The sequence below is a fragment of the Ahaetulla prasina genome, chromosome 1 (assembly GCF_028640845.1).
Source record: "Ahaetulla prasina isolate Xishuangbanna chromosome 1, ASM2864084v1, whole genome shotgun sequence".
Classification (NCBI taxonomy): Eukaryota; Metazoa; Chordata; class Lepidosauria; order Squamata; family Colubridae; genus Ahaetulla; species Ahaetulla prasina.
Window position 1 is genome coordinate 265,796,050 of NC_080539.1, and position 19,197 is coordinate 265,815,246.

General features: G+C 44.1%; 2 protein-coding genes across 2 annotated transcripts in view; both read left to right on the forward strand.

Annotated features, from left to right (window-relative positions):
- TSPAN32 (tetraspanin 32) overlaps window positions 1-6,090 on the forward strand; it is a 47,908-nt gene extending 41,818 nt beyond the window's left edge. The window contains exon 9 of the mRNA XM_058158029.1: window positions 5,541-6,090. The gene's annotated coding sequence lies outside the window, so the exon portion shown is untranslated. The remainder of the gene's footprint in view (window positions 1-5,540) is intronic.
- LOC131186903 (uncharacterized protein K02A2.6-like) lies at window positions 994-14,472 on the forward strand (the record flags this gene model as incomplete). Its single annotated transcript, XM_058160898.1, has 2 exons — window positions 994-1,054; window positions 13,763-14,472. Coding segments are annotated over exons 1-2 (771 nt in total), but the record flags the coding sequence as incomplete, so codon positions are not given.
- Between the last annotated feature and the right edge of the window lie 4,725 nt (window positions 14,473-19,197).

A 19,197-nucleotide genomic window follows, 5' to 3' on the forward strand; every position in this document is an offset into this window, starting at 1 on the left:
AGTCAAAATTCTACCAACAACTCTGTCACACTTAACAGCCACAGTTAAAAAATGAAATCTCCTATAGTTTTTGTGTGCATTCTCCCTACCCATGTACTGTATTAGCAGAGTGCAACAGTAGTCCTTGGGTCACCATGGCAATTGAGACAAGGATTTCATCTCTTTTATTTTTAACAGCATTAATATGTCTTATTTACCGCTGATACTAACCATTTCTTGGTCTCTTTGACAATATCAGCCACACTGAGTCTGCCTAGACACAGGGAAGAGTCTCTTTTTTTTACTTCCATCCAGCCAACCATGCAGTGGTGAAATTCAAATTTTTTTACTACCTGTGGGCGTGGCTTTGTGGCAGGGGAAGGATACTGCAAAATCTCCATTCCTACCCCCACTCTGGGGCCAGCCAGAGGTGTGTATTTGCCGGTTCTCCAAACTACTCAAAATTTCTGCTACTGGTTCTCCTGAACCTGTCAGAACCTGTTGGATTTCACCCCTGCAAGCACGTCCACTTCTTGGAGAGTGCCTGAACAAATCCCTGCAGTTTTCTTGTCAAGGTTTTTCAGAGGAGATTTGCCATTGTCTCCTTCCTTGAGACAAAGTGACTGGCTTTGTACCTAAGACAGGACTAGAACTCACGGTCTCCCAGTTTCTAGCCTGATGCCTTAGGCTCAGCCTACACACAGAAACTACACCAAACTGGATCACCTAGTAGAGATTAACTCATGCCCATAAGGCAGCAAATTGTAAATATTTCCTTACCCTTACTGCATTCCCTGATAGCTGGCCAGCACTCCTATTTACAGTGAACCAGTCCCTATTGGGTAAGGAGAGCCCTTCCCCCCACAAAAAAATCTGATGGGCCATTGTGATGATTATTCAGGCTGTCTGGCAGATAAAGTCACTCAGATTTGTTCCACCTTGGACTCTGACTGGGCAGGCTAGGCTGAGTTGCCTGGGACATGGTCTGGTGTGATCCAGGATGTGTTTGAGCCAATGACTCCTGAGGAAATAGACATAGCTCTCCATGCTGTCATGCTGTCAAGTAGCCAAGAAGGTGAGCTGTGACTGAGTCCATGCTACAACATCAGGTTCCTTGATGATCGGGGTGGTGCCTTCAGCCTTGAAAGAGGTAGTGGTGCCTCCTAAAGAGGCCATCTCTGGACCCAATGGCCTTTGATAACTATCAATTATTCCAATCCTTTTCTGGTATAGGTTGCTGAGAGGTTTGGTCTGCAACTGATGAGAACTCTAGAGGATATGGATTATCTAAACCACTTTCAGTCAAGTTTCATGCTGGAATTTAGTACTGAGACAACTTTGGTCATGCCAAATAAATAAAAATAGTAGAACTTTTCATAATTTTCATTAAATATTTTGATTAATTTGCTACTAAAAAATTTAATAGTAAAAGCAAATATAGACTAAACTCGGGGGGGGGGGAATAGAATGAAAAAATAAAGTGCACAGAAAGAAAAAGAAGTATGATAAAGAAAAAGATAAAAATGAAAGTAATGACTTCCAAAAATGACTTTTACTTCTTAACAAGTTAAAAACAAATTTGAAAACTCTTCACCCTTATAAACTTACAAGCAAATATCTCTTCTTCCCATAATCCATCTATAGGCAAATTCTTACATCAGTATATAGAAGATTTTTATAGAGATAAGTTTCACTTTTCTTACATGTGTTTGATCTGTGTTGAAGTTCTAATTAGTGAATTTCTAAAGCAGAGTAAGCTAAAGAGCAACTTAAAATTAAACACGCACTTTTGCTGGCAATGAATAGAGAAACACTGAAAGGGAAGAACAGTTTCAGCAACTGAGGTTGGACACTCCAGCCAATAAAGCTGCACACTGTATCCTGTGCAGCAACCTAATCTTCGTTTTTGTCATGTTGCTTGAAAGACTGCAAACCAAAACAAATGATATTCTATTGATGAGGACCTGCTGAAATCAGGAGACAGAGACAAGGTAGACATGACCTGTGGGGATGATCTTGCAAGAAAAGTGAATAGATACTAATGTCAAGTGACACTCTTCATACATATATTCATGATATATCAAAAGATATTAAATAACAAATGGCTGAAGTTATGACAAGAAGTGAGCAGTTTGATTTGCAGCTGAATGAAACAAGTGATGGGAGTTACATTATTAATTCAAAACTAAATTAGGCCAAAAAAAAAAAGCTTATGTGTATGTCCTTTCTGCTACTCTGTATAAAAGCAATCTCTATCTCTGAAATGAAAATTAACAATTGCATTCAAGCAGAAATCATCTTTTTGTTCACTAAATTGTTGGAGTTTCTTTTTAAGTAAGGTCAAAATAAAAACAGTGTTCCACATATTTTTGCACAAGAAGAAAAAGACCAGGAATGGTGAAACGGAACAGTCTAAGACAGGGGTAGTCAATCTTTTTATACCTACCGCCCACTTTTGTATCTCTGTTAGTAGTAAAATTTTCTAACTGCCCACCGGTTCGGGGGGAGATGCGCGAGCTATTCTGGGATGAGGCTCTGTTTGCAGTCATACTATAGCGCCATTTAGTTTCACTTACGTAACGTGAACTAAACTTATGCGTGGGCGATACAAATAGTATATTTTCAGAAATTTAAATTGTCACGGGGAATTTTATGAAAACCTAATGAAAATGTTTTTAAATAATGCTATGATTTTTTTTTAAAAAGTCAATTAAATTAAAAAAAAGGAAAGTATTTCAGTATCGGACAAAACCCCTACCGCCCACCATGAAAGCTGGAATGCCCACTAGTGGGCAGTAGGGACCAGGTTGACTACCACTGGTCTAAGAGGTGTTTAGTTTATACAACTGGTTCCAGTCTTTCACTACTATTGTTTTCAATGTGTTGTGTGCAGTGGTGGGTTTCAAATTTTTTTACTACCGGTTCTGTGCGCGTGGCTTGGTGGGCTTGGCTTGGTGGGTGTGGCATGGAAGGATACTGTAAAATCTCCATTCCCTCCCCAATCCAGGGGAAGGTTACTGCAAAATTTCCATTTCCTCCTGATCAGCTGGGACTTGGGAGGCAGAGAATAGATGGGGGCGGGGCCAGTCAAAATTTTGACTACCGGTTCTCCGAACTGCTCAAAATTTTCGCTACCAGCTCTCCAGAACTGGGCAAAACCTGCTGAAACCCACCTCTGGTTGTGTGTCTGCTCATCTGTTAAAAGCAGACCTTTTCCTCTTTGTTGCAGTAGAGACCAAGGCAAAAGCTGGTTATTGGTGATTTCTCCCCTTCCCCAGTCCGCTATGCTTCAGATACAAGGATTTTCAGGGGAATTTTCTCCAAATCCACCTCCCCCACTCAATGGCTACTACATCCCAGTAGCTGCACAACCAGGAAAGTTACAACCAGGAAATAGTTAAACAAACCTTTGGAAAAAGGCTCTTGGCTGTCACTGCAGTCACAATGGGCAGTCAGCAGGATGTATAACTTTTGCCTGTTTCAAGGAAAATTAAATTAAAAGGCTTTGCTTCCCCACAACTTTTATGGATGCAAACAGTATCCATAAAAGTTGTCAGGTTGTTTAATGGGTACTAGGGAGTAAATCTTCTCACACTGAGAAGACATATGGACAGCTAGCAGTGGTTCTGACAGGAACATAAAAAAAAAAACCCCAACCGTGGTAACCCAATTTGGCTCAGCTAGAAGTATTTTCTGACCTTGTTTCCCCCCTTTCCACTCATTTTCTACTATATCTATTAAATTATTGAGCATTAAAAAAACAGGAATGGGATCCTATGTCCCTTCAAATTCTTCTGAACTGCACCACTCATGCTAATGCTCAGGATGGGTAATTCACCAATTGTTGGACAAATCAGGATATATGTAGTTTGAACAGTCTCCTCATACTTGAGAGAAATGGGCAAAAGAAAGCACTACCATAATCCCATTTGACATCAATTTCAGAATAGGATGTTGGTATACAAGTTGATTTCCAGCAGTACAGGATGTGAAGTTGATTGTCTCAACACTGAAAAGAATTGTTTTGCAACTGAGAATTGTTTCACGCATTTGTATGTTGGAAAATACAGCTGCCATTTTTGGTTCTTTGACACAAATTCACCCTCCTGAACACTAGGCTGTCTTAACTGCCTATATTAGCCTATTCTGAATCAGAAATGGATGGTGTTTTTAATTCTCTATTTTTGTTCGAGCTGAATAGTCATGTCATTCATATAATTGCTCACTGTATTTTTAAAAGACAGATAAATACGTAGAATCCAATGCAGATCAGGATATAGGAAGAGAGACAGGACGGGAGAAATGGCACTTGTTGGTATCAATAAAGGAGAATATTTGTAGCTCAGGGATGAAATGGGGTTCCTTGGTACTTGCTAAGCTTGGTTGTTTTCCTGCAGATGTTTCATTATCCAATTCATTATTTGTTTCATTGGGTAATCAAATGTCTGCAAGAAAGCAACCAAGTTCAGAGACCACTAAGGACCTCTCACTTGTTGTTATGGAAGGTAGTTTCTCTGCTTATGTCAGCAGCAAATATTAGAGCTCTAACCAATATGGGTGAGAGGGGGCAAAGGGTTAAAGCCAACCAGTTTAATATTCTGATCTCAGTAAGGCCTTCCATGTTTGTAATTTATTTTCAAAAGGACATTCTATTCTAAATTATGCAAATGGTATCTCACAGTTTGGTTCTGGTGTTTTAATTTTATATAGAGCAGAATAAAGTGAAATAGAAATTCATCCCATTTGAATGCCAAACTGGCTTCTGAGCAACTCTACTCTAATGCAATCCATTTACTTTAGATATTGTGTCCTCATTTTCCAATGCAGGAAGAAGATGCTTTGTGCAACCAAGATAAAGTTTGGAGCCAAACAATGAATTCTTTTAAAATACTTTCCTGACCGAAAAACAAAAATAAATAAGAACGGTGACCAATTCCATATGTTATGGTCAATCAGAGTCCTATTCAGATTCTGAAGTATATTTAGCTCATTGCTGTAACAGGCTGTTTGTTTGTTATTTGGTCTCAGCAACTGGCGGCCTGTGGCTAACTTTGTCTGGGTTTAAGAGCTAAACAGTATTGAGTCTGGTTAATATGTGGAAGGGGCCTCCCAGGAATACCAGGATTGTAAACTATACTGAGAAGTAAAATAATTAAAATAAATAATCTCAGAAGATGGCAATATTAAATCATTTCTGGATTGTGGTCAAGAATACACGAATAATATGTATGGATACAGTATATTAGTGCAATCACCAGGAGTTGAACTCAAACTGAGGCTGTCTTCACTTCTCTTGTTTGTTTAGAACAAGTTTGACGGGAGGAGCACTAGAACCATTTAACATAAACAGTGTCTGCCTTCATCTGGAAGAAATTTAAAACATTTGCTTGGTCCGAGTTCTTCCTATGTTAATGGAATGCTTTAAAATGAAGCCTGAGCTATCCAGCCAGAAATCTTCTATTATACTGAAGCAGAGTTTCAAGAACTACAGCCAAACTCAGGCCTGGAAACAATTTGCAAAGCTAGAAGCAAATCTGGAATCTCTTTTTTTTCCTCCTCAGACACAGAAGCAGCCAGCAATGGAGGCCGTGGGGAACAAGAGAAAGAGGATCAGGTTCCGAAGTCTTCTTTCCAAGATGAGAACCAAGAGAGGAAATCCAAAATATCCCTGTCAGCATTGGCATGCAATGAAGAGGCCTAAGGATTGTGCCCTAAGTAATCTCAGGCTAAATGCTTGGGCCTTCCACCCCACCCACCCCCAAACCTTTGGTCATAACAAATTGAGTTAATTTGTAATCTAGGGCTTGATTGTGTAGTTTGGGGGCCAAAGAATTGATCCTTCACATGTCAAACTGTTTGATTACACTACAGGCTTAAATCAAGACCAAGAGGGAGAAAAGATTGGTCTAGTTCTGCATCACGAGGAGGAGAAACTCCATCTAACATTTTCTCCTTCTGTTCTTGAAAATAGACCTGAATTTTTAGAATTACACAAATGCTAATGGTTGGAGGAGACCCATGTTAGTCTATGATAGCAAAACACCAAAAGAAGCCTGGTAGTACTGTTTACAGTTAACATGTGTTATTAAAAGGCATACCCTTTTTAAAAAAATAATTGTTATTATTATTTCTTTTAAAAACAAAACAAACACAAATATAAAACATATATTTCACATAAAACATATATATAAAACATATACAACAGTTTCAAATGGGTGTTCTTCTATCATGTACATATTTCCCCAACTCTTCTGTACATATTTAACTTTATAGTCCCCCTTATTCCTTATTCATATATGCTATTCTTCATACATTATATTTTAACTATATATTATTTTACTTAGCAGTTCACTTCATCAGATGCATAGATGAGCTAGCCTGTTGTTGTTTTTTACAAGTTATTTAAACTGGGAGGTATAGCAAACATTGGAATGAGAAGAACCATGGTTCCCCTCGTTGAGATGTGTCCTCCAGGTTTCCGAGCATTTCATCAGCCGAGGGCCCAAGGTAGGGGTGGGGGGGTGGCGGTTGTCATTAAGGAAGATCTAGAGCCGAGGGAGGCCACTGTTCCTCAGATTGCCGGCTGTGAATCCCTCTATGTGCGGTGGGGCCATAGGAGCCAGTTGGGCTTGTTGGTCACGTACCTGGCTCCTTGCTGCGTGACCACAGCCCTGCCAGAGCTGTTGGAGGTGCTTGCCGCTGTGGCGGTTGAGACCCCCAGACTTATTGTTATGGGGGACTTCAACCTGCCGTCAGTTGGCTTGTCATCAACGGCAGCTCGGGAGTTTGAGGCTTCCATGACGGCCTTAGACCTGACTCGAATAAATGATGGCCCTACGCACATGGGGGGAGGCACGCTGGACTTGATTTATATCTCTGGTCAGTGGTTAAATGATCTGGTACTAGATGATTTAGTAACAGAACCAATGTCATGGTCCGATCATTTTCTCCTTCGCCTTGACTTCCGAACCGCCATTCACCATCGCAGGGAGACGGAACCTATACGTTGGTTCCGTCCCAGGCGCCTGATGGACCCTGAGAGGTTCCTGACGGAGCTTGGGCCTTTCCCTGAGGATCTGGCCCACGGCACGACTGAGGAACTCGTCGCGGCCTGGGAACAGGCCGCGGCGGGGGCCTTGGACCGTGTCGTGCCTTTGCGGCCTCTGACCCGGCGTAGGTCTCGTTTGGCCCCTTGGTTCTCCGAGGGGCTGAGGGAGATGAAACGCCGGCGAAGACGCCTAGAGAGCACTTGGAGGTCCAGTCGCTCGGCTGATCGGACACTAGTTAGGTCCTATACTAGGACCTACCTGGTGGCAATGGGGGAGGCGAGGCGTATCTACGCCCCCCCCCTCATTGCGTCGGCAGATAACCGCCCGGCCGCCCTGTTTCGGGTGACCCGCTCCCTCCTTCATCAGGAGGTGCGGGATGACCCTTTGCAGGGACGTGCCGAGGAGTTTAGTGGTTATCTATACGATAAAATCGCTCAGCTCCGGGACGATCTGGACCGAATTTGGGATGATCCAAGCGGGGGAGAGGAGGCACGTCTTGTTGAGTCTGTTTGGGATCAGTTTGATCCTGTGGCTCCCGAGGACGTGGACAGGTTATTGGGGAGGCTCCATGCCACGACATGTTTACTGGACCCGTGCCCTTCCTGGCTGGTACTGGCTACTCAGGAAGTGACACGAGGCTGGCTCAGAGGATTATCAATGCTTCTTTGTTGGAGGGAGTTTTCCCCGCCGCCTTGAAAGAGGCGGTGGTGAGACCCCTCCTCAAGAAGCCTTCTCTGGACCCAGCTATTTTAAGTAACTATCGTCCGATCTCCAATCTTCGCTTTGTTGCGAAGGTTGTAGAGAGTGCTGTGGCTCGACAGCTACCCCAGTACCTGGATGAAGATGTCTATCTGGACCCGTTCCAGTCCGGTTTCCGACCCGGATACAGCACAGAGACGGCTTTGGTCGCATTGGTGGATGATCTCTGGAGGGCCAGGGACAGGGTTATTCCTCTGCTCTGGTCCTGTTAGACCTCTCAGCGGCTTTTGATACCATCGACCATGGTATCCTGCTGCGCCGGTTGGAGGGATTGGGAGTGGGAGGCACCGTATATCGGTGGTTCTCCTCCTATCTCTCTGACCGGTCGCAGACGGTGTTGACGGGGGGGGCAGAGGTCGGCCGCGGGGGGCCTCACTTGTGGGGTCCCGCAGGGTCGATCCTCTCGCCCTGCTGTTCAACATCTATATGAAGCCGCTGGGTGAGATCATCAGTGGCTTTGGGGTGAGATACCAGCAGTACGCTGGCGACACCCAGCTGTACTTTTCCACCCGGGCCACCCCAATGAAGCTGTTGAAGTGCTGTCCCGGTGTTTGGAGGCCGACGGGTCTGGATGGGGAGAAACAGGCTCAAGCTTAATCCTCCAAGACGGAGTGGCTGTGGATGCCAGCATCCCGATTCAGCCAGCTGCAACCGCTGCTGGCTGTTGGGGCAGTTATTGGCCCCAAAGGATAGGGTGCGCAACTTGGGTGTCCTCCTGGATGACCGGCTGTCGTTTGAAGATCATTTGACGGCCGTCTCCAGGAGGGCCTTCCACCAGGTTCGCCTGGTTCGCAGTTGCGCCTTCCTTGATCGGGATGCCTTATGCACGGTCACTCATCGCTCGTTACCTCTCGCTTGGATTATTGTAATGCTCTCTACATGGGCTCCCTTGAAGTGCGTCCGGAGGCTTCAGTTAGTCCAGAACGCAGCTGCTGGTGATAGAGGAGCTGCACGCAGCTCCCATGTAACACCTCTCCTGCGCAGGCTGCACTGGCTACCTGTGGCCTCGGGTGCACTTTAAGGTGTTAGTTACGACCTTTAAGGCGCCCATGGCTTAGGACCTGGGTACTTACGGGACCGCCTACTGCTACCACATGCCTCCCACCGACCCGTACGCTCTCACAGAGAGGGACTCCTCAGGGTGCCATCCGCCAAACAATGTCGGCTGGTGGCCCCCAGGGGACGGGCCTTCTCTGTGGGGCCCCACACTCTGGAACGAACTCCCCGGCTTACGCCAGATATCTGACCTTCGGACATTCCGTCGAACTGAAAACATATCTTTTATTCGGGCTGGCTTGAATGAAATTTTAAACTTAAATTTTTAGCAATTTTAATGGGGTTATTGGTTTTATGGTAAATTTCTTAAATTTTTCAGGCTCATTTAATAAGTTTTTAACTGATTTTAATTTTGTATATTGTATATTGTTCTTTGTTGGTTTTATTCTGCCTGTACACCGCCCTGAGTCCTTCGGGAGAAGGGCGGTATAAAAATCAAATAAATAAAATAAATAAAATAAATAAAATAAAATAACTGGGTAACTATGCAAAATATTTGGAGTTTTTAGCAAAGCTGAGATTTTGGATTTCTCCCCATCCCTCCCCAAGGTTTGGGCTAGGAAGTGTAATTAGAGGAATAGAGGTAAAATTATGCTTAAATTATAATAGCTAAAAGTCTATAGAGATTCTCAGTCATCCAGGTCATGGTTGTCCCAAAGGTACTTTTTCAGGAGGCAACTGGACTTTCTTGGTTATTTTTTTCTTTGAAGAGGTTTCACTTCTCATCTAAGAAGCTTCTTCAGCTCTGACAGGATGGTGGAGAATAGAAAGATTTATATTCCTTGCAGACAGCTGGTCATTTGCATCCTTTTAGAGGGTCCTTAAAGCACTTGAGGTTAATCTGTGTCCTCAGGCTCACCTGAGTAGTGCTCCTGGTTCCTGCAGTCTACAATTTTTTCCTCTGGAAATCCATTCCTACTCCCACACCATTCAAAGGGTGTTCATCCCAAATTGTATAGCTAAACAAATGTAGAGAGTCTCAGTCATCCAGGTCATGGTTAAATAAATAAAATAAAATTTAAAAATAAATTTAATTTAATTTAAAAATAAAATTATTATGGTTGGCCACACAGTCAGTCAGATGTTTACGCTGAATTTTGTATCTTTATCCACCTATCAAGTCCTCTGCAAGGACCTGGGATAGGTGAAATGTTTGATGGTGTTAAAACCATGGTCACAAGATGTAAGTTGTTCCAAATAAAGCTGCCTTTTGCAGCTAGCTGGACATTTTGCAAATGCCAATGGTGTTCAAGTGGTGCTCCAAATACTGTATTTCAGGATTGCACCCAAGAAACCTATCTTTTGCTTTCTTTTGCCACAGTCTTTCTACTTCTATTTGCAGATTTTTGTATTATCTTCAGTTCTTCCTCTTCTATTCTGTTAACTCCAGTTACTGCAATGTCCACTATCCAGACTTTTTTTGTTTTGATTATTGGTAGTTATTAAATTTGGGTATCATGTGTCAGGTGCTTATCTGTTTGAATTCTAAAGCCCCAAAGCACTTTAGCTTCTTCATTTTCTATTACTTTGTCTAATTCATGGTCCTACAGTTCTTGCTTGCAGGCAAATAGCATTTGTTATTATCGTTGGTAGGATTATTATAAATGTTAAGTCAGGTCCCTGAGCGTTCTTTCCCTAAACACTTGCAATGGACAAGCAGAATCAATTTGTGGGAGATGATCCCTAAGATACCTCACAGCCAAACCATAAAGGAATTTATAGGTTAAACCAAATATTTTGAATTGGACTTAAGGCCTATTGCCAAAGGCTGCAATTGCAAAATTAGTAGTACCTTGCAACCTGATTTTCACATTTTGTTCCTGTAATGTATCTTTAAATATTTTGGCGGGAAACAAGCACGATGCTGATTGGTTGAAGCCGCCGGTTGAACTGTATATAAGGAGAGGTTTTCCCCAGCCCGGTTGCTGGGTTCACCATATAGTAAAGAGCTGTTGTCACTATCCTGGTCTCCTGCCTCGTTATTGCCCGAATCTAACACTGGCGACGAAGGTGGGATATCGAGGTTAAGAGCACCAGGAACGAGCTGAACGCACGAAAGAACCGAACCCAGCAAAGCTCAGGGCAGAATCGCAGCGATGGCCAGCTACACTCCGCCCGCGCCGTTTGACCCATCCAGGGAGAAATGGGGAACGTACATGACCCGTTTCGAGAGCTTCCTGGAGGCAAACGAACTGCAAGGAGTTCCAGACAACCGCAAAAGGGCATATTTCCTGAGCCACTGCGGTCCCGAGGTCATCGACATCGCGGAAGCCCTGGCAGAGCCAACGCCGGTACAATCGGTATCGTGGCAAACTCTGCAAAATCTATTGAAGAACCATTTCGCGCCTACACCGTCCAAGTACGTACGGCGTTTTGAATTTGGAGAGCGCAGACAGCAAGAGGGCGAATCCATCAGCGAGTACATGGCCGCCCTGAGGAAAGCCTCCAAAGATTGTGGGTACCGAGACTTGGACGAGGAGCTGTTAGAGCAACTCATCCGTGGGGTCAGAGACATTCGTTTGCGGAGGCGGCTGCTATCAAAAAGCAATCTAACGCTGGCAAACGCTCTGGACGAAGCCAGAGCTCACAAGATGTCCACCCAAGCGGCGGAAACCCTACAAAAGCCACTCACACCATCGGCGAGCGTGAAATCAACCCCGGTCCACCACGAAGAAATCCAGACCGAATCAGACGGCGAGGATGGGGAAGGAGTTTGCCTCACCGAGAGAAGGGGCAAAGAAGACCGGGACGAATGCGGAAGTTGCGGAGGGCAACACCAGCGTCAATGATGCAAGTTCAAGGACGCTACATGTCGGCGGTGCGAGAAGAAGGGGCACCTGGCTCAAGTCTGTCGAGCACCCCAACCTTCCCGCCGAAAATTCAAACCGACCAATCAGAGCGCAGGATCGGCAAGGCGACCCGCGATTGGTCAAAACAAAAAGGGCGCGAATTCAAATCGAACGACCGTGATAATAGGCCATGCAGCAACCCGCGTCGAGAAGAAAATCTTCACTAAACCGAAGATCGAAGGAGTGCCGTGCCGACTAGAAGTGGACACAGGGTCAGCGATCACAATCATGTCCTGGGACACTTTTGCAAAAGCTTTGCCGAGAATCGCCAAACGCAAACTGCAAACACAACGGCTACGAGTGCACGACTACCAAGGGAATCGCATCCCTGTTCGAGGGACCACCTCCGTCCGCGTCGAGTACGGACCACACAAGAAGACCCTGCCCATCACGATAGTCGAAGGGACCCTGCCAAGTCTGTTGGGACTAGACTGGTTCCGTGCATTGGGCATGGGAGTGACTGGCATCTACAGAAGTGACTTTAACCTAAAAGATTCACTCATGAACGAGTTCGAAGATGTCTTCAAGGACTGCCTGGGCAAGTACAAGGGGACCCCTATTTCCTTCAATTTAGACCCCCAGGTAGCCCCCATTAGGTTAAAGGCAAGGAGAGTCCCTTTTGCCCTTAAACCCAAGATTGACAAGGAGATAGACAAGCTCATCAGTCAGGGGATTCTGGTGCCAGTCGATCACGCAAAGTGGGAGACGCCAATCGTCACCCCAGTGAAACCAGATGGGTCAGTTAGAATCTGTGCTGACTACAAGGCGACGTTAAACAAAGCCTTACAGAAAAGCGCTTACCCGGTCCCCGTGGTGCAACACTTGCTGCACTCGCTGGGGCAAGGGCACGTTTTTGCAAAGTTAGATTTGGCTCAAGCCTATCAACAACTGCCCGTAGACGCCAACACAGCCGAAGCCCAAACGATTGTGACTCACAGAGGTGCTTTCAAGTGTACCCGGTTACAGTTTGGGGTGAGTGTGGCACCTGGTCTATTCCAAAATTTAATGGAGCGACTTCTGCAAGGGCTCCCGGGGGTAGTCCCCTATTTCGATGATGTATTGATATCAGCCGAAAATTTAGAAGAATTGGGGGAGCGTTTGAGAAAAGTTCTGGGCATTTTCCGGTCAGCCGGTCTAAAGGTTAAAGTGAACAAATGCCAGATAGGGGTAGAATCCGTAGATTGGGCTACAGAATAGACAAGGAGGGAATTCACCCCACTGAAAGCAAGGTCAAGGCAATACGAAAGGCTCCAGCGCCCAAAAACAAAACAGAGCTACAGGCATTCCTGGGTCTAGTGAATTTTTACGCGGTCTTTTTAAAAAATAAGGCAACCGTTGCCGAGCCGTTACATAAGCTACTGGGAAAGAATACTGCTTGGTCTTGGGGAAAGTCGGAAGCTAGGGCTTTCGAAGCAGTAAAAAACCTACTCTCGAGCGATAGCTTACTGATTCAGTATCATAGCTCATTGCCATTAGTATTGGTTTGCGATGCTTCCCCTTACGGGGTGGGGGCTGTGCTCAGCCACAGACTTCCGAATGGCACAGAAGCCTCAATAGCCTTCTACTCCAGAACGATGTCCTCCACAGAGAGGAACTATAGCCAGTTGGATAAGGAAGCGCTAGCCATTGTGTCAGGGGTAAAAAAGTTTCACGAATACGTTTTTGGTAGAGACTTTGAAATTGTTACAGACCATAGACCACTGTTAGGGATACTGGCTGGCGACCGCCCAACGCCTGTGGCACTTTCGCCACGATTGACCCGATGGACTATCTTCTTAGCCGCCTATTCCTACAAACTGCAGCATCGGCCCGGAAAAGAGTTGGGGCATGCGGACGCCTTAAGCAGATGCCCACTACCGGGGGCGATCGAAGACCCCACTCCGGGGACGCCCATCCTGTTAATTGACTCTCTGGACTCTGGCCCAGTCACATCTAAGGAGGTGGCTCGGGCGTCATACCGGGACATTACTTTGAGGACTGTACTCGGTTGGGTACAAAGAGGGTGGCCCGCTGCGCCGGGCGAGCGTTTTAAAGAATTTGTAAAAAAACGTGGGGAACTTTCGGCTCAAGGGGGGTGCCTACTATGGGGGTATAGAGTGGTGATCCCAGAAAAATTGAGGAAAAGGGTGTTGGACCTCCTCCACGAGGGTCACCCAGGGATCGTTAGGATGAAGGGTCTAGCAAGGAGCTATGTGTGGTGGCCCTTAATGGACTCAGAAATTGCTGAAAGGGTAGGGAAATGCCAGGCCTGCCAGGAGTCCAGACCTCTACCCCCAACGGCCCCGGTTCGGGAATGGGAAAGACCCCAAGGGCCCTGGTCTAGAATCCACATTGATTTTGCCGGCCCCTTCCACGGCCAAACCTTCCTGGTAGTAGTCGATGCCTACTCCAAATGGCTGGAAATCATTCTCATGAGATCCATGACAGCCGAGGCCGTGATCTCAGTCCTACGGCATCTATTTGCAACACATGGGTTGCCCGACACATTGGTATCCGATAACGGCCCGCAATTCACGGCAACACAGTTTGAGGAATACTTGGCAGAAGAGGGCATCCGGCATGCCCTCTCGGCGCCTTTCCACCCTGCGACGAATGGCCTTGCAGAGCGTTTCGTCCGAAGCGCGAAAGAGGCATTGTCCAGACTCAAGCCAGGCGACTGGCAATCAAAAATAGATGTTTTCCTGGCCGTCCAACACCGAACCCCCTGTGCCACAACCGGCAGAAGCCCTGCAGAATTACTAATGGGCCGAAAGCTCAGGTGCCCACTAGACCGTTTGAATCCAAACTATACACCAGAGGGTTACAAGGGGGGACTCGAAAAAACAAGAGGGATGGAAATAGGCGACCGGGTATGGGCACACAACTATGGGGAGGGCCCGATCTGGGTAGCAGGAAAAATTCTAAACATAACAGGTCCCAAATCATACTTGGTGGAGTTAGAGGATGGCCGAGTATGGAGGCGACATATAGATCAATTGAGGAAACGGATAGCCGAACAATCCGAGTCAGACGAAACAGGCCCTGACTATACAATGTTTGAACCCACAGCTGACTCAAACCCGGGAAAATCGCAGGACTTAACTGAATTCCCGGAGGTCCAGCGACGCCAACAGGTTCCATTAGAAAACAGCAGGGACGACTCGGCAAATAATCCAGGGCCGGATGGCCTAGAGGAGGAGCTGAGAGGAGCAAACAGCCCCTCCGGTCAACTCGACCCGCTCCCAGGAAATGTACTGCGCAGGTCCGAAAGAGTCAGGAGACGCCCAGTCTATTTACGTGATTACGTTGAAAAGTAATATGTAAATATAATGTAAATATATAGGTAAAGTGTTTTCTGGGAGGGAAGGAGTGTAATGTATCTTTAAATATTTTGGCGGGAAACAAGCACGATGCTGATTGGTTGAAGCCGCCGGTTGAACTGTATATAAGGAGAGGTTTTCCCCAGCCCGGTTGCTGGGTTCACCATATAGTAAAGAGCTGTTGTCACTATCCTGGTCTCCTGCCTCGTTATTGCCCGAATCTAACAGTTCCAACTGCAAAGTCTAAGTCATCTTCAAAAGTAATCCCACACAGATCACATTGTTCTAGTCTAAAGTACATGAGGATGAGATCATTAATCACTGTCACCATGGCCTCTCAGTCCAGGAAGAGCTGCAATTGGGCATCCAATAACTCCAACTTTCTGGGATTGAATTTAGGCTTGTTTTGTCCAATTTAGTCCCTCCCAGCCTCCAAGCATTAGCAAAAGGTGAGAGCTTCAACAACATTTCTGTCCTGGGTGACAAATCTGTAACAGTATTATCAGCATACCGATAACTCCCCTCAGATTGATAGGTGGCCTTTCCCAATGGCTTCATATAGACAAAAGAAAGAACAAGCCGAGGCATCCAAAACTGAAGCAGATCTCTGATGGTTCTTTCTGCATTACCTTTAATTGGAACAAACCACAAAAGGAGACAATCACCATAAAAAAGTGCTCCTTACTCCCAAACCTTATAGAATAGAATAGAATAGAATAGAATAGAATAGAATAGAATAGAATAGAATAGAATAGAATTTTTTATTGGCCAAGTATGATTGGACACACAAGGAATTTGTCTTGGTGCATATGCTCTCAGTGTACATAAAAGAAAAGATACCTTCATCAAGGTACAATATAGGCAGTTCAGCAGGATACATTGGTCAATGTTACTGAATGCTGCCAAGAGATCAAACGACCAAGAGATATAAGAAGAAAACAAAGAGATTTATCTCATTAATTGCTAATAAGGTACAGCACAATGTTAAATGTAGGATGCCTTTCAAGGAGGTTCCTTTTCTTAGACCATGTGGAATTTATCTAACTTTTGTGTGTTCTTTTTTTATCCCTTGCTTTTTTGCTGTTATTTGTAGGTATTCTTCTCATTTTTTTTGGAAAGTTCCCCATGTTGATTGTGAAGGTAATTAAGCTTCCTAAAGGAGCCTTCTAATATAACCATCCTCTTTGTTCTCCATCATTCCTATATAAAACATGTCATACTGGATTCAGGTAACCTATAAATTTAATAATATAAATAAATAAAAAACAAATAAAAAATCTGGCTCATCCTTCTTAACTATAAATCTTTAAGTCTGACAAAACCCATATTGTACACATGGGAAACATTCCTAAGTTGGTTTAAAAAAAAGTAAGGCAACAGAAACAATAAATTCTAGAACAGTGTTTCTCCTATTTGTCACAGAACATATCCCTGCCAAAATTAAGAACTTTTATACCCCAAAGATTTTGAGAGAAAACTTAAGACTATTCTATTAAAACAATTAAATTTTAAATTACTTGATTTTAAAAGGATAAGCTCAAAGAATAAACATTGAGTGTGTTCATCTAAAAGAATAGATGAATACATATGTAGGAAATTGGCTAAATTCTCAGAAATTCAGAACTATGTGTGACAGATAAATGTAACTTCTATGTCCGCTTTTTACTTCACAAAAAGGAAATAAATGTTCCCAGTGGACTAGACAACACACTTCAGAAATGTTTCTCAATCAGACATGAATAATTTTTTCCACTCTAAAGAGAGCTGCCAGCTATAATTAACATATGACACATTCTGTTAACTCTATAATGCTCTTTTCAGCGAATGTCTTAGTTCAGCCTTTTCCCAAATGCCCTATGTAAGATCCCACTATAATTCTGAGTGGGAATTTTTTCCATAGGTAATCATCTGCCAAGTCTTGTTTAGTTATTCCCTAGGTTTTTGTTTCACTTCATCATGAATTCCTTACTTGCAACTTCCTGCAACAAGAGACTGACCTTGTATGAGCTCCTTTAGAAAGGATATGTGCAAGGATTTTCCACATAGCTAAGCCTTCCTCTCCCCCTACAACCCTGATGTTTTAGACTGAAAAGCCATGGATTACTATTACTACAAAATAAATTAAAGGTGAACAGGAATCCATTGACAAAAATATCAAAATGTGGGGGTTTTTTTCCCAGCACTTTTGTGAAAATAATTTACTTTGGTCTCACACCTTCATTCTTATATGTAGCTGTGTCATCATAAAGCCAAACCCGTTTCATGATTCACACATGTAATTAATTCAGGAAGAAAAAAATGTAGAGGAGCCTAACAATGATCCACTCAGGTAAGCGAATGTACCCATAATATTGGGAAGGGAGATTTAAAATCTCTAAAATTACTTTTTTCTTTCTAAAAATCTGGTAAGTAAAGTTCATATAATTTGAAATGATTCAAGCCAAATGTATTGAATCAGTATTCCTGTAGCTATTATTAAGTTTCAGAAGCTCGAGTCTAGGGCCCAAAAGCCTCAAGCTACATGATTCTTACCCTTGTCTTAGCCCAGCTTTCTCCAACTTTTGGATCAGCAGGGGGGGCTGCTGGGGGTTCGGGAGAACCTCTAGCTAAGATTCTGTGCAATTCGGAGAACCCTCAAATCCCGCTCCTGGCTGGCCCCGCCCACCCCACCCCTCCCAGGAGTCCCCATGCGGCCTGTTTTAGATGCAGGTGTGTGCAGGGTGCGCATGAAGGCTCAGGGAGGGCAAAAAATGGGCCTACCAGAAATTCTGGAGGCCTGTTTCCAGCCTCCAGAGGGCCTCCGGAGCCTGAGGAGGCTGTTTTCCCCCTCCTGGAAGCTTGAGGAAAGCCTCCAGAGCCCAGGGAGGGCAAAAATGCCACCCCACCCCATGGTGCATGAGGCTGACTAGGCCACACCCACCATGGCCAGCAATCATGGTCTCTGTAGTGTCTGTGGAACTGCCGAAGGAGCATTAAGCGTGTTCACGCGATGCAATCTGATTAGTTTATTTCCGCATCCCTTCAGGCGGGAAAATTAGGGCTTTGCTATTGGTTATTGTTTTTGATAGCTCAATATTTTAAGAGCTGTCAACTCTTTTCTAATGTTGATTCTGTTCTGGAGTTGCCTTGTTGTCAATAAATGGTTCGTGTTAGAAGCCATCTCCTCATTCATCCCATCCTCATCGAGATTATAATAGTCTCTGCCCAGCAACAGGACAGAGAACTCTTGCTAAAATTTTTGAAGCCCACCCCTGCTTTGGATATGTGGCAGTGAATTTCTAAAATCATTAGTAATTACCTTGCTGGTTGACAAATTCTGGGAGTTCAAATCTGCATACCTGGAGGATGCCCAGTTTGGGGAAAAATATTATAGAGGCACAGAAATTACAAGGTAATCCAGATCCAAGATTAAAGGCAACGGATCCTATTTTTACTTTTTGCTGAAGATTAGAAACTTTCAAACTGCTGAATTTCAAATCCCAATGCTTGCACTAGATAGTTTGGAGCCAGCCTGGGATCATTTTCACATGTGTTCATTTCAAACTACAAGAAACAGGCAGGGAACACCATGAGACAATCTGTGTTTTTCCTTCCAAAGACCAATACAAGAATAACAACAACAAAAACAACCAGATCCTGGGCTTTGGAAGTAACCCAATTCATTTCCCATTAAGTGTTTCCCATTTCCCATCATTAAGTGTTGTACCTTATGATTCTTGATGAACGTATCTTTTCTTTTATGTACACTGAGAGCATATGCACCAAGACAAATTCCTTGTGTGTCCAATCACACTTGGCCAATAAATTTTTTTTATTCTGTTCTGTTCTGTTCTATTCTATTAACCTAGGTGCTTTTTGGCTTTAAATTATGCAAGTTCAGAGGCTTGAATTTGGAAATAGTGACGTTTCACCTGCATCAAGAACTTTACAAAATAATCACATATCCCAGGGTATCCATTCTTTTCTCGGTTTCCTCTGTTCTTTATTAAAGACAATACTTCCCTCTCTATTCCCGATTCCTGGCAAAGATATTTCAGAATTTTTCAAACGTAGTAAAGTTGTGATGGTTGGAGGTCATATTTAATGCATATAAAATGGGTGAGTAAATGGTCAGGGCCATCATTTTTCAAGATGGGATCTTTTGAGTATCAGGAGAATTTGGAACTTTTTTGTTTGTTTTGTTTAAACCATGCAAAGTCTATTTTA